General features: G+C 50.2%; 7 protein-coding genes across 7 annotated transcripts; 5 read left to right on the forward strand and 2 right to left on the reverse strand.

The window, feature by feature from the left end:
• Positions 1-681: 681 nt before the first annotated feature.
• Positions 682-1,186, reverse strand: ASPGLDRAFT_39017 (uncharacterized protein; the record flags this gene model as incomplete). The annotated part of the gene is made up of 2 exons (XM_022545014.1): positions 682-1,043; positions 1,090-1,186. 2 exons carry the CDS (start codon positions 1,184-1,186, stop codon positions 682-684), a joined length of 459 nt encoding a protein of 152 aa, XP_022397016.1.
• Positions 1,187-4,180: 2,994 nt separating this feature from the next.
• Positions 4,181-6,077, forward strand: ASPGLDRAFT_51528 (uncharacterized protein). The gene has a single exon (XM_022547553.1). The coding sequence runs from the start codon at positions 4,346-4,348 to the stop codon at positions 5,972-5,974; it is 1,629 nt and encodes a 542-aa protein (XP_022397017.1). The 5' UTR covers positions 4,181-4,345; the 3' UTR covers positions 5,975-6,077.
• A 506-nt stretch (positions 6,078-6,583) lies between these two features.
• On the forward strand, positions 6,584-8,293 carry ASPGLDRAFT_179028 (cytochrome P450; the record flags this gene model as incomplete). Its single annotated transcript, XM_022542933.1, has 3 exons — positions 6,584-6,802; positions 6,861-7,817; positions 7,870-8,293. 3 exons carry the CDS (start codon positions 6,584-6,586, stop codon positions 8,242-8,244), a joined length of 1,551 nt encoding a protein of 516 aa, XP_022397018.1. The 3' UTR covers positions 8,245-8,293.
• A 256-nt stretch (positions 8,294-8,549) lies between these two features.
• Positions 8,550-10,746, forward strand: ASPGLDRAFT_69426 (putative C6 transcription factor; the record flags this gene model as incomplete). The annotated part of the gene is made up of 4 exons (XM_022549367.1): positions 8,550-8,626; positions 8,696-8,812; positions 8,880-9,558; positions 9,622-10,746. 4 exons carry the CDS (start codon positions 8,550-8,552, stop codon positions 10,744-10,746), a joined length of 1,998 nt encoding a protein of 665 aa, XP_022397019.1.
• Positions 10,747-10,771: 25 nt separating this feature from the next.
• On the reverse strand, positions 10,772-11,603 carry ASPGLDRAFT_69427 (DUF1445 domain protein; the record flags this gene model as incomplete). Its single annotated transcript, XM_022549368.1, has 2 exons — positions 10,772-10,882; positions 10,932-11,603. 2 exons carry the CDS (start codon positions 11,601-11,603, stop codon positions 10,772-10,774), a joined length of 783 nt encoding a protein of 260 aa, XP_022397020.1.
• Positions 11,604-11,762: 159 nt separating this feature from the next.
• Positions 11,763-13,753, forward strand: ASPGLDRAFT_863102 (allantoate permease family MFS transporter). The gene is made up of 4 exons (XM_022550377.1): positions 11,763-12,500; positions 12,547-12,949; positions 12,997-13,577; positions 13,626-13,753. Exons 1-3 carry the CDS (start codon positions 11,890-11,892, stop codon positions 13,423-13,425), a joined length of 1,443 nt encoding a protein of 480 aa, XP_022397021.1. The 5' UTR covers positions 11,763-11,889; the 3' UTR covers positions 13,426-13,577; positions 13,626-13,753.
• ASPGLDRAFT_39023 (double-stranded RNA binding motif domain-containing protein) lies at positions 13,553-14,231 on the forward strand (the record flags this gene model as incomplete). Its single annotated transcript, XM_022545015.1, has 3 exons — positions 13,553-13,577; positions 13,626-13,708; positions 13,767-14,231. The coding sequence occupies 3 exons, from the start codon at positions 13,553-13,555 to the stop codon at positions 14,229-14,231; spliced, it is 573 nt and encodes a 190-aa protein (XP_022397022.1).
• Between the last annotated feature and the right edge of the window lie 114 nt (positions 14,232-14,345).

A 14,345-nucleotide genomic window follows, 5' to 3' on the forward strand; every position in this document is an offset into this window, starting at 1 on the left:
GTATATCCCAGCCACATTCCTGTAGTTGAGATGCAGTGCGTGCAATATCACTCAGGATATATTGGCCAGAAGACCTTCCTGGAGCTGAGCATGCTTGTATTGCTGCCTGGTTGTCTGTGAAGATGGTTGCTGTACGGGTCTGATAGGAACATTGTGATTCCAGTCCACTTGAGTTGCGTATTTGGGTAAGCGCCATCTTTATGCCCTGTAATTCTGCTGCATATACAGTGTGGGTAGCTTGAGAGCCAATGCGAACTGCTTGGCGCCCCAGAGGCGAAACTACTGCTGCTCCAACTCCCTGTTCTGTCAAGCTGCCATCTGTGTACACAATGATATCAGCTCTGCTGTGTAAGATGGCATTGTGAGTTGCGAGAGCAGCTTCCCGAGTTTCTGCTATATGGGGTTTCAGACCTGCCCACCAAGGCGGGGTCACATGTGGGTGTATAATCTCCAGCTTGTCCTGAGAAATTGCGGTTCGTCGCTCCCATCGTTCTTGTTGTGTATTATATCTCCAAAGACGGATTATTGTTGTTCTCCCTCAGGGAAGACCAGCATAACTGTAGCATGGCCATCACGGAGTAAAGAGATACGACGGAGGTAAACTAGTCTTAATTGGGCTAGCTAGTTTACCCCGTCAAAAAAAAAAAAAAAAAAAAAAAAAAAAAAAAAAAAACCTTCAAATCAATACTCCTTGCCACATTCGCAGTCATCCGTTTGGCGATATTGATACCGAGGCTTCCGGAGGAATCTGTCATATAGTGAAGAAGAGGCAGACTTGCCCATCGGATGCTGAGAAATGTCCCCACCGGTCGTCCGGCCGCCCTTCCAGAAGGTGTCGACTGAAACAAAGTCGTTGTCTATGGAGGAGTCCAGTGTCTCCTCCGTCGTCATCCGGTGCACCGAGGAGGGTCCCAGTCGTTGATTACGGCTGCTCCTGCCAGATGGCGATGAATACCGCCATCGGTGATAAGGAACCATGATTAGCTCATTCACGTAAAACGCAATTATAATTGATGGGATCGAAACCGCAGCGGCGCATCCAACTGTTCGCATTAGTTTTACATAGCGTTTGTGGTGGACACCTAGTACGTACATATAATGATTCTCGGAAGTTGGATATCCAGGGCTCTTGGATAAGCACCACATGGTAGTCTTGTTCAAAAAGCAAGTTGGAGTGCGGCTTCATGGGGGGAGGGGCTCTGGGCCACATTGACCTGGAAAACCCGCAGCTGTGGGAGAGTTTTGTCGTATCTCACTGGGTAGGAGCAGGACCTGGGGCCCTTTCCAGGGTGGTATCATTATGGGTGGTGTCTGTGTTTCCCTGGTTGGTCCTAATGTTGTCTTCTGTTTCCTTGGATGAATGGCGTTGTCGTTGGGCTGATTCAATCCATCGAATGGTGTGACGGTCTCATGCAACAATAATCCTATTGGTAGACTATCTAGCGAAATTCTAACATGAGAAGAGAAAGGAAAAGAGCAGGGTCTGTCGGCGACGGGCTATCTCATGTGTGCGAGAGGTTCATGCCCTATGCCAAACAGACCAAAATAATCAAACATGCTAAATAACTACTGAGCGTCCATGCTCCGTGACACCATCTATCACAATTGAAGAAGCATACCAGGCCATCTTCAAGGCCAACAGCAGCACACCGGGATAGGATGAGATATCCAATGTAGTCCTGAAAAAGGCCTGGCCTGCCCTTGGTCCCCACATTTCAGCCCTATACACACACTGCCACATCTAGATGGCACCCCATTCCGTTCCACCAAGCCCTACTGGTTAGAGTGTCATATAGATTTAACCGGGCTCAACTTTACTGAAGATTAGTTTTAGACGTGACGCGTCCAAGGCCATATACACTAAAGTAATATTTCTTGTATTTTTACAAAATATTCCATGCGCTATTCCCCTTTATGCTAAGCAAATAATATAAATCTGTGTGGAGAGGATTTTGATTTATAGAAATATCACTTGTTGATTATAAGCTTGGCATATGCTCAGTACGAGTCTTAAATTCACGGAAAAACTCAGAAACCAAGACTCGTACCGAGGCTCGTGCTGAGCAACGCACCCGAAGGTAAGTTTGATTCGTTCTTATCATACGACTCAGGGACAGACTAAACATAATAGGTATATCGTCATGCAAAATAGAGTTCAGGAATGAATCAAAGAGAAATATAGTGGTAGAACTGATTTCAATCCATTTTGCAATACATACATTTGCCTGATATCATGTTCCTGGCTATTTTTCGTAGGTAGTGAGATCAACATAAGCCAGGGACCGGTTTTCTTCTGGAAGGAACAACCTCCCGTGGTCTTGAGCTGCTGCACGATATATTTTTCAAAATCAAAGATCACACACTCCTAGTTTCAACAATGCAAGAGCAGACACGACCACGGAGTGATTCTATTGAGGAAGTCCTTGATGAAACAACACAGTTCATACTGCGTGATCAACACCCCTCAGATGGAGACTTGAAGCAAGAACGACGCGATACATTGCCTTTTCATGGTGATCATGAGGAACATCCACCGCTAGCCTGGTCAATAATATGGCACGGAACCTACAGTAATCTGTTGGGTGGTATGTGAAAGATCCCCTCCGCCTCTGGGGGTATTTTTGATCTAAGAGATGATCTCTTGTAGCGCTTGTTTTTGAGAGGCACAGCTGTACATCTATAGTTTAACCTTAGGGCGTCCATTATCAGTTATCATTACAGCACACTGATCACCATCTATCCAGTATTGGCTTACTGGTTGATTATCTATTTGTTGGATATCCCCTCAGCCGTGTTATTGGGCATCCCGATGTCCATGCGCCGAGTCCGGCCCACATCAGGACGGTGCCGGAGGTTATTGGGTGACCTTGGCACATACAAAGAACTTGATTCAGACAAGTCTCGGCATGATAGAATGCCGTGTCAGAGCCGCAGCCGATGAGCGAGCTTTCTTGGTTGTTCGGTTGATTTCGGCGGTTTTCTGTGTGTACCCCTGAGTCTTTTTTATCTGTTGGGGATCCGGAGGATTCTTGATTTGTGATTTGTGAGTTGTTCAGAGAATAGGATTAGGCAATTCCGATGATGATTGTGTTTTACGAGGACCTACGAAGTACAGAGGACAGCTCTTGGTATGTGTACGCCTGAGTGACATGACACAGCTCAACGTTTAATTCTATAGACTAGGTAGAGTAGAATCCCAGGTTCCATACTATATAAAGTACTCTTACCCAGTCTCTGCAGAGTACCGGTAGATAGGAACACGGGGAGACCACTGTCCACCGGCATTGTTACAATATGGCCTGAGGGGAGGACGAGACAAGAAGAGGAGAAATTCCGTACCGGAGGCCGACGAATCCGAGAAGCTGATTGAACAGTATACTCCGTGACTAGGAACAGGACAAGGATATTTCCTTGAATCATGCTTAATATCCACGCCATAGATCACCTCATACACCAGGGGTGCTACTCATACACAAGAGAGATATCTATGCATCAGACCCGTTCAAGTAGACCGGCCCACCCCCGTGATGTCATACAAAAGTCCCTGAGTAAGACACGAGTGTTACTCCGTACATACAGGGGTAGTTGACCAGTTATCTCAATCATCCAACACGGGCCGAATGCGACGTGATCGAACCAGATTGCCGTGTGCATTTCCGGGATTGATAAATGGACTTCCCGAAATGACAGCCGATGGCGTCAGAGAGCATGGTAGTCCAATTAGAGCCTTTATTGGTATCCGCCGGAATGACCGTTCTGGGTTTAGCATCTCTTGTCGTTTATCCAGCCAATCGAAAGGAGACGTCTGCCGAGGATAAGGTTGTGGCAATATTCAAGTATACAGCAGTCTATACTCCGATGCATGCAGTAGACATAAAGAATGCTGGAAGACGCAGGGAGCAGAGATTAGATATAGAGAATAAGTATAGACAGAGAGATAAAGAGTGTTATTGTACATAGGACAGGGATACCGAAGTAAACAAGACTCCGATAGATTCATATAAGATACACGATTGGCCAACCACCCATCGGTGACGTTGATGGAGCCGAAATCAGGCTCAACCAGAGTACTCTGGAGTATGTCCTTGTATGACTTCTCCTGATCCGGAAGTATGTACTCCTCGGACAGGCACCGGAGTCTGACTTATAAGAATGGCTGCCTTCTTTCTTTTTCTGTTCTCACATTTGCATACTCGCATATTCATTTTGTTAGCATTCTTGCATATCATCTGGTGCCTCGTTCTCCACACTTACATTCTCCATTCTTCTCTCTTTCCCCAGATTTCTCCATAGTACCTTGTCTTATCTACTGCTCGTTACAAGATATCGCCATTGATACTTCACAATGGCACCATACTTTACAGAAAAAGACAAACACCGGGATCCCGTCCAGGGTGAAGGTAACAATCATTACAACGACGCCCGCCAACCCGGCGACTCTCACCATGAACACGCCGTCTCTTCGGATAACGACAGCGATTCCCGGGGAAAGGTCCGTTCCGATGGCAAGAGGGAATTGACCGAAGATGAATGCTACGATAAGCTCGGATTCTCTTTCCCCCGGTACAAGAAATGGGCCATCCTCTCGGTTATCTTCACCGTGCAGATGTCCATGAACTTCAACACCAGTGTCTATCCCAATGCCGTCACGCCGCTTTCCGAGAAATTTGATATTAGTGAACAGGCTGCTCGTGTGGGACAGATGATTTTCTTGGTCGCATATGCTTTTGGATGCGAGCTCTGGGCTCCTTGGAGTGAAGAGTTTGGTCGCTGGCCCATCATGCAGCTCAGTCTGTTCCTGGTCAACATCTGGCAGATTCCATGTGCCCTGGCACCCAACTTCGGCACCATTGTTGTCTGTCGCTTCCTTGGTGGTTTGAGCTCTGCGGGTGGCTCAGTTACTCTGGGTATGACAGCTGACATGTGGGAACCCGACGACCAGGGCTTTGCGGTGGCGTATGTCGTGCTGTCGTCGGTGGGAGGTACCACCGTTGGTCCTCTGTTTGGTGGCATGATTCAACAATGGCTTCCTCTGGAGTGGAATTTCTGGATTCAGCTCATCTTCGGCGGCGTCACCCAGCTTGCCCATCTGCTCTTCGTCAGTGAGACCCGCTCGACTATCCTTGTCGATCGGGAAGCCAAGCGTCGTCGCAAGTCCGGGGCGGATCCCAATGTCTATGGCCCCAACGAACTCAAGGAGAACCGCTTCGAGGCGAAGGAAATCCTGCGCATCTGGCGTCGTCCTTTCGAGATGTTCCTTCGTGAGCCCATCGTTCTGTTCCTGTCATTGCTCTCCGGTTTCTCCGACGCCCTGATCTTCACCTGCATCGAGTCGTTCACTCTCGTCTTCGCACTCTGGAACTTCGACGCCGTCCACACCGGCCTCTGCTTCATCGCCGTCATCATCGGCTACGTTGTCGCCTACCTAATCTTCCTCCCAGACATCGCCCGCCAACGCTGGGTCCGCCAACACCACGGCAACGCATCCCGCCTCCCCGAGCGCCGTCTCCTCCTCCTCCTCTTCATCGCACCCCTCGAAACAATCGGCCTCTTCGGCTTCGCCTGGACCTCCATGGGCCCCGAATACACCCACTGGATCGCGCCCCTAATCTTCGTCTTCCTAATCGCCATCGCCAACTACGGCATCTACATGGCAACCATCGACTACATGGTAGCCGCGTACGGCGCCTACTCTGCCTCAGCCACCGGTGGGAATGGTTTCGCGCGTGACCTGCTCGCTGGTTTGTCCGCCATGTACGCCACGCCCATGTACAAGAACATCGGTGGCAAGTTCCATTTGCAGTGGGCTAGTACTATTCTTGGGTGTTTGGCTATTTTTGTTACGATTCCGATTTACGTGTTTTATTGGAAGGGGCCGCAGATTCGGGCTAGTAGTAAGTTTGCGCAGACACTTGAGGCGGATAGACAGCGGCATGGTGGGAGGAGGGTGAGTTATGAATCGGAGAAGGCGTGAGCATACCTTCTCTTTGCATTTGGCTTGCTTGATTTCGCTTTCTTGCGTAGAGGCGGTTAGATTTGGATTTTAGATACCCTTTACACGATACTACGCATGCCTTGCGATGTACTTGCTATGAATATACGATTTATGATCTACTTCGTGTTATTATAGTTAGTTGTAGTCTTTGAAATAAATATTAGTTACTCATAATTATAAGCTGCTATCGCAATGTAGCCTCTAGGCCATGATGTCTTTACAGATAATGCACACCACTACTCACCCTACAGCAATAGCCAAATCCAGCATAATCCGGGGTATACAATACACCTTCCCCCATTGGCCACCCATCCAGACACAATTAGCTTAATCCACACCCCCGACCATCGCGGCATTTCCTTCCGCCCCACGGAACAACCCCCCCGAAATCCCGCCCTTATACATCGGATAACCAGAGGAGACCCAAAGTACACTGTCATGCCTGTAATCGTCTTGTTCCTTACTGGCCACGGAATAGTCCCGTTGTAACATGATGATAGCCGATATAAAGCGTGCGGCCTCTGCGATTGAGGTGCTATTCTTCTCACAACATTTTCGATCACTACTTGGTATAGTTGTTGCAGCAAAATGACGGCCACAACGATCGGGATCGCGGTCGTTACCGTTGTGTATTTTATCATTCGCTATTTGAATCGCACCGATATCCCCAAAATCAAGAACTTGCCTGAGATTCCTGGTTTGCCGCTGTTCGGGAATCTGTTGCAGTTGGGGGATCAGCATGCTACTGTTGCTGGGAAATGGGCGAAGAAGTATGGGCCTGTGTTTCAAGTGCGCATGGGCAATAAGGTACCTCCCTCCATTCATTCAACGTCCTATGTGAAAAGGTATGGTGCTAACAAACCAGCGCATCATCTTCGCCAACTCCTTCGACTCCGTCCGCCAGCTCTGGATCAAAGACCAATCCGCCCTCGTCTCGCGTCCAACCTTCCACACCTTCCACAGCGTCGTCTCCAGCTCCCAGGGCTTTACCATCGGTACATCCCCCTGGGATGAGTCCTGCAAGCGCCGCCGCAAGGCCGCCGCGACAGCCCTGAACCGCCCCGCCGTGCAATCATACATGCCGATTATCGACTTCGAAGCGACTCAGAGCATCAGCGAACTGCTACATGATTCCAAGGACGGGACGGTAGATGTCAACCCGACAAAGTACTTCCAGCGGTTCGCGCTGAACACGAGTCTCACGCTGAACTACGGGTTCCGGATTACGGGGAATGTCACGGATGAGCTGCTCCAGGAGATTGTGGATGTTGAGCGGGGAGTTTCGAATTTCAGGAGTACGAGTAACAACTGGCAGGATTATATCCCGTTGTTGAGGATTTTGCCGAAGATGAATCGCGAGGCTGATGAGTTTCGGGTGCGCCGGGATAAGTATTTGACTTATTTGTTGAATATCTTGAAGGATCGCATTGCGGAGGGGACTGATAAGCCGTGCATTACGGGGAATATTCTCAAGGATCCTGAGGCCAAGTTGAATGATGATGAGGTCAAGTCTATTTGTTTGACTATGGTTTCTGCGGGATTGGATACGGTTCCTGGGAATCTGGTTATGGGTGTCGCCTATTTCGCCTCGGAAGATGGACAGCGCATTCAGAAGAAGGCCTACGAGGAGATCATGAAGGTGTATCCCGATGGCGATGCGTGGGAGAAGTGCCTGATCGAGGAGAAGGTTCCCTATGTCACGGCCATGGTCAAGGAAACTCTACGCTTCTGGACTGTCATCCCCATCTGTCTGCCCCGCGAGAGCACCAAGGACATTAACTTCAACGGAGCTCACATCCCCGCCGGAACTACTTTCTTCATGGTACGCCCCGCTCCCCCTCCTATTCTACATGCTCGATACTAACAACAGACAGAACGCCTGGGCCGCCGATTACGACGAATCCCACTTCCAAAACGCCAATCAGTTCCTCCCCGAACGCTACCTCAACCTCGGCGAAGGCTCCGGCACCCCACACTACGGCTACGGCGCAGGATCCCGCATGTGCGCTGGCTCGCACCTGGCCAACCGTGAACTGTACACCGCGTACGTCCGCCTGATCATGGCGTTCACGATGCACCCGGCGAAGGACCCGGCTGACCGGCCGATTCTGAACGCGATTGAGTGTAATGCGATTCCGACGGCGCTGACGACGGAGCCGAAGCCGTTCAAGGTGGGGTTTAAGCCTAGGGATGCGGAGTTGGCGAAGAGGTGGATTGCGGAGAGTGATGAGAAGACTAAGGATCTGTGACTGTAGTTTTTTTTTTTTTTTTTATTTATTTATTTATTTTTTTTTTTTTACAGGTAGTGTCTTTTTGTTCGTGTTAGATTCTCTGTGTATGAGTATGAAAAGATGGAGTATGATAGTTATGAATGCAAATATGAATATGCAATGAATAATACACCTATCCTCGTAAGCTCGGTATACATTCCGAACAAGTCTGGCCCGAGGTGTCATCTCCACGTCCGTCCCCGCATTTCTCTACCGAATTTACCGGGATCCTCACAATCCGCACATTTCCTCATATCATATCATATCATATCTCAATTACAAACATGGACGAAGTAAGCGACTATCACGACGACCATATCCGCCCGCAGAAAAAGCGTCGCAAGTATATTGCCAAAGCATGGTATGTCCCAATTGGTCTGATATGGTCTCGGAAATAGCGGGATGTTAACGGGATTTTTTTTACGCACAGCAACGAATGCAAACGTCGCAAGATCAAATGCAATGGCCAGACGCCGTGCCAAAGATGCGACCGGCAGCGCATCGAGTGTGTTTATGCGGATAATCAGCGGAGTATGGGTGATACATTGTACGTTCGCCTACAGCCTGGAAATGTGCCCGGATAATGAATGCGAAGCTAACAAACACTACAATAGAACCCTCGACCGCCTCTCCCGCCAAATGACCACCATGCAAGAACAAATCGCCCTCCTCTCCTCCGCCGTCCACACCCTAACCAACACCGGCGCCATCCCCCGCCCCGATACCAACACCACACACCCACACCCCCAACCCCAAACATGGACCCGCCGCCTCTCCTCCGCCAAAGAAGCACTCACCTTCCAAGGCCCCACGACCTCAACCTTCAGCTTCGACCTCGCGAAATCCAGTCTCCAACAGCGCGGAATAGTGGGTGTCGTCGACGGCGATGACGAAGACGCAGACGGTGATTTGACGCAGGAACCCTCGCCGATGCCGTCGCCTCCTTCGCCGGCGAGAGACTCGGTTGATCCGTTGTGGATGATTGGGAAGAGTGAGGCGCTACGGTTGTGTAGGGTTTATGAGGAGGAGATGGGGATTATGTATCCTGTTTTGGAGGTGGAGGAGTTGTTGGGGCAGGTGCATGTTCTATATGGCGACGGGGGATTGGATGGGGGGATTTTGGAGGAGGGAGATGTGCATATTTTGAGGATTGTGCTTGCTTGTGCGCTTGCGGCTGAGGCGAGTGGGGGGAGTGAGTTGGCTGTGAGGTTGTTTGAGAGTGTACGCGTTGTCGCAGATGATTATGTTTGGGGAGCGCCGGATATCAATCGCATTATCTTCTTGACTTTGGTGGTGAGTTACCTACACTTAATCCTGTTACTCTTGTCTAACAAAAAAAAAAAAAAAAAAAAAAAGTCAATCTTCTACTTCCAAATGGACGAAGAAACACTCGCCTGGCGTACAATCGGCATCGTCGAACGCATGTGTCTCGAAACCGGTCTCCACCGCCGCGAAACCCTAGACCAACCCTCTCTCCTCGCCTCAGCAGGCAGCAAAGACCGACTCTCGCGTCTCTTCTGGTCCGTCTACATCCTCGATCTCCGGTGGAGTTTCGGCACGGGAATGCCCTTCTCCCTCGAAGAAAGCGACATCGACCCCTGGCTTCCTGAACCCGAGGAGAAGAATTTCCCGTATTTACGGGTTATGATAAGGTATAGTCGGATTGCGGCAAAGGTGTGGAAGTTGATCGCGGCGTTTAATAATACGGATGAGATTAAGAAGGATGAGATGAATTATCTGGATTGGCAGGTGTTGAGGTGGGCGGAGACGATGCCGGAGTGTTTGCGGTTGGGTGGGGATCAGGAAGATGAGCCAAGGAGTTTGCGGAGGCTGCGCTCTGTGTTGTATCTTCGCGCGAACCAGCTGCGTATGCTTATCCATCGTCCTGTACTGCACACAGCTGCGCATATCCGTCGCTATCCCGGTGAATCCGCGACAGTGGTTGATTTGGCCAAAGACACGATCCGCTTCATTGCGCATCTGCACGAAACTTCCGACATATACAGTCGCCAACAAGTCACCTTCAACTGGTTCTTGGTGTCCGCATTGGCAGTTCTGTTTCTAGCCGCCGCGCAAGCCCCAGGACAGTTCAATCGCGGGTGCAAAGAGGAGTTCTATATGGCGCTGGAACTGGTGAAGGGGTTCTCGACACAGTCGTATATATCGCAGCGGCTGTGGAAGTCCATTAAGAGTTTGCGGAAACTCGGGCCGCAGTTAGGGTTGTCACATGAGCACCAGCAGCAGCATCAAACTCAAGGGGACGGCTCATTGGGTGATGTACCCGCTTCCTCGACGGTACAAACGACACCACTAGACGGAAATCAGATGACGCAGGAGTTAATGGAGTGGTTTGAAACAGTGGGGAACCTAGATACATTCATGACCATGGGGGTTCCGGGCACGAATACAGGTGTGGAAGATGGATTGGCCATGCTGGATTATGGTGGGGAGTTGTCTAGTGTTATGAAGGATTGTTTTTAGATCCAGTTATATAATACAAGCATCCTCAGTCTGTCAGATCGGTTATCAACATATTTCCAGGCTCATGGGCGAAAACAAGTCCGTCAATCTTATCGCCAGCGGATTCCACTGCTACTTGTGGCGTGACGCCGCAGCCCTAAGTTTCTTAGCATAATAATGAAAGAGGTCAATGAAGGAAAACATACCCAAAAAACCGGAACCTCACCCTCCCTAATAACCGGCTCCTCCCCAAAATCCGGCTTCCCAATATCCTCAATCCCCAACTCCCTCATCCCCTCCCACCCCCAAGCAACCGGCTCCCCATGCGTCGCCAGAAACCTCCTCGTAACACTCCTAACCCTCTCCACATCCTCGGCCCTATACGGCCTCATCGACACAATACACGTAGCACCCGTGAAAACCCCCGCAGGCAACAACGGCAGATTCGTCCGATACATCGGCACAACGGCCCCTGTCTCCTGGTGCCGCGGCTTCAATCCCGCACGGCCCAGCGCGTCTTCGAAACTAAATGAGCAGCCGATTAGGAAGCCCACGTAGTCATCTGTGTCTGTCCAGAGATCGAGGATATCGCGGCGCTGGGCGATGCATTTCCCGTGTTTGTAGATGCGGTAGGCGGGACAGTCTGTGCGGATGTCAAAGTCCGGGGAGTGGATGGTTTGGGGGGGGTTGAGGGTGTGCGGGGAGCCCGGGGGTGTTGTAGCGAGTAAGGGACAGGAGACGGGGTTGCGGCGGCAGAGGTCGTGGAAGGATTTGGCGTGGGCGGAGGGGAGGATCAGGAGGTTTGCTTGGAGGTGGGTGGGGGAGAGGCCGGAGGTGTTTGTGATTTTGTTGGTGCGGGCTAGGAGGCGGGATTCCATACTGTACTGTATTCTGGATGTTCAATTGCTATTCTATTCTGTGGACTTCAATATGTATCTTCTATGCTAATATGTATATGCTTCTACCTCGGTAACCCCTGACAGCCAAATCCGGGGCCCCGCATAGTGGTTATCTCCACTATTTTCAGCTTATCAGATAGTTACATCGGCCCGACAGCATCGGGTGCGCGTTCCGAGATAGGCATGCTGTTGTTGATAACATTCATCCAGATATACAGAAGGGTACAAGTAGATAGCCCATTGCCATTCCTGGCCAGAAGCAACAATGGACACCCTCACCGAGAAAGAGATCCAACCCGTCACCGAGCCCCAAGATGACCAAACCAAAGAACTCCAATCCGTCACCCTCGACCCAGAAAAGGAGAAAACGCTCCTCCTCAAGCTCGATCTAGCCTTCGTCCCAATCATCATGCTCACATACTTATCATGTTTCCTCGACCGCAGCAGTATCGGGAATGTGCAGGTTGCAGGGATGCCCGAGGACATCGGTGCCTCGCCTAGTCAGTTCTCGACGGCGGTGTCGATTTTCTACGTGACTTATGTGCTGCTGGAGTCTATGTGGGCGGTGTTGATGAAGAGGTTGACGCCGAGGAATATTCTCACGGGGCTTTGTATTGTTTGGTCGATTTGTACGATTTTCACGGGGTTTATTCAGAATGTGGCGTCGTTGTATGCTATGCGGTTGATTTTGGGGGCCTGTGAGGCGGGGTTGTTTCCGTGTTTGAATTTGTATCTCACGATGGTTTATCGGAGGGAGGAGCAGGCGAAGCGGGTGTCGTATTTGATGAGTTGTGCGGCTATTTCTGGTGCCGTTGGAGGGTTATTGGCGTATGGGTTGTTGCAGATGGATGGCATTGGAGGGAAGGCTGGATGGAGGTAACTACTCCAAACCACTCTCAATGAGCAAATGCTAATCAAGCAGATGGGTCTACATAATCGAAGGCCTCTTCAGCGCCCTCTGCGCAATCCTAATCTGGTTCGGCCTCCCCAACGACCCAGCAAACGCCTACTTCCTCAACGACGAAGACAAATGGATGATGCGCGTCCGCAACGAGCAGCGCCGGCACTACATGGGCAGCGAAGAGTTCAGCTGGGCCGAGATGCGCATCGCCCTGTGCGATCCCAAGCTTATGTTCAGCAGCGTCACGCAGTTTTGTCAGGATATTCTGTTATACGGGTTCAGCACGTTTCTGCCGGGGATTCTGCAGAGTATTGGGTATGATTCGCTTATGAGTAATGTGTTGACGGTGCCGGTGTATATATGGGCTGCGGTTGTGTTTATTGCGATTGCGGTTTTGGCGGATCGGTTTTCGGTTTTTGCTTGGGTGAATCTTTATTCCTTGAAGTTCATGAGAGAATGCTAATAATTTAGTTCATCCTCGGATCCAACGTCTTCGGAATCATCGGCTATATCCTCCTCCTAGCCGTTTCCAACGATGCAGTGCGATACTTCGCAACATTCCTCTGCGGCATAGCCACATACACCAGCGTTGGCCTAAACATCGCCTGGCTAAACGTCAACGTCGCACCACACTACCGCCGAGCACTAGCAATCGGCATCCAGCAAACTGTAGGAAACTGCGCTGGCATCGTCGCCGGACAGATTTATCGCAGTTCTCCGTATGTTCTTGGGAACTCCTTTTCGCTGGGCTCGTTGATTGTAGCGCAGGGCGTGGTTTCGGCGCATGCGTTGTATGTCCGGGCGAAGAACAAGGAAAAGAGTGAGATTGAACAAGGCAAGGAAGATACCAGACGCGTTACGACGGGTGATGGGGAGTTGGAGTTCCGGTATCATTATTGATTCATCATGTGTTACGACATCTTTTATATGGGAAAGATAAGATTTTATATACTTGGTCATGTGATGCACAAACAGATATATTTCTCCGATTCCTGAGAGATTATCAGATTATCAGATTATCAGCACAATGGACGACCAAAGAGATGCACGAGGTATTCCCTCTTAACAAAACATATGTATAAAAATATGCTAATAAACAGCCATCTGGCTCGGCCATCTCCTGATGCAGTCATTTCTAGCCCGATGGCTGGTCCGATCTGACCTTCCGACGGACGAGCTCCAGGTGTGTCAACACTAACACCTCACCAAACACCAAAAACTAACTACAGAATAACTATTAGAACCGCCTTACAAACCTAGAACCCCGCCTCCCATTCCCCGATCTCTGCTGTAACCTCAGTCTGCAATTCCCATTACCAGGAACCGGCAAAACCGCCCGAGATAACCTGTACCTGTTCCTAGGAACAGCCTACCAGGCCTACCCGGCCACCCAAATGACCCAAATCCAGCAGATATTGGAAGACCATCTACAACAGATCCCAGATCCGCTTGCTCCTTCTAGTCCATCGGAGCAAGAAAAACCGGAAACAGATTCCGATTTAGCGAGGTATACATCGCTGCTGAAAGAAATGGGCGACATTCAAGGCGTGGTCCCGCAGCATGCTGAGACTATGCTCCAGCAGACTCCGCCGGTTTGGCGGGGGACGGCGAGTTATCGGGGTGTCTCGGCTGTCGGCGAAGGGAAGGGCAAGAAGGAGGCGAGGCATCGGGCATCCAAGGAGGTGTATTTACTGTTGCAGCAGTAGGCCATGTTAGAATCAACATTGAGCGGTTTTTTGCTTTCACGCTTTCACGCTTTGATGCATTTATGCTTGCGACAAGACCCCGCATCGAGTAGTATCTCTTGGCGGAAAATTTTC

This window comes from Aspergillus glaucus (genome assembly GCF_001890805.1).
Source record: "Aspergillus glaucus CBS 516.65 unplaced genomic scaffold ASPGLscaffold_24, whole genome shotgun sequence".
NCBI lineage: Eukaryota > Fungi > Ascomycota > Eurotiomycetes > Eurotiales > Aspergillaceae > Aspergillus > Aspergillus glaucus.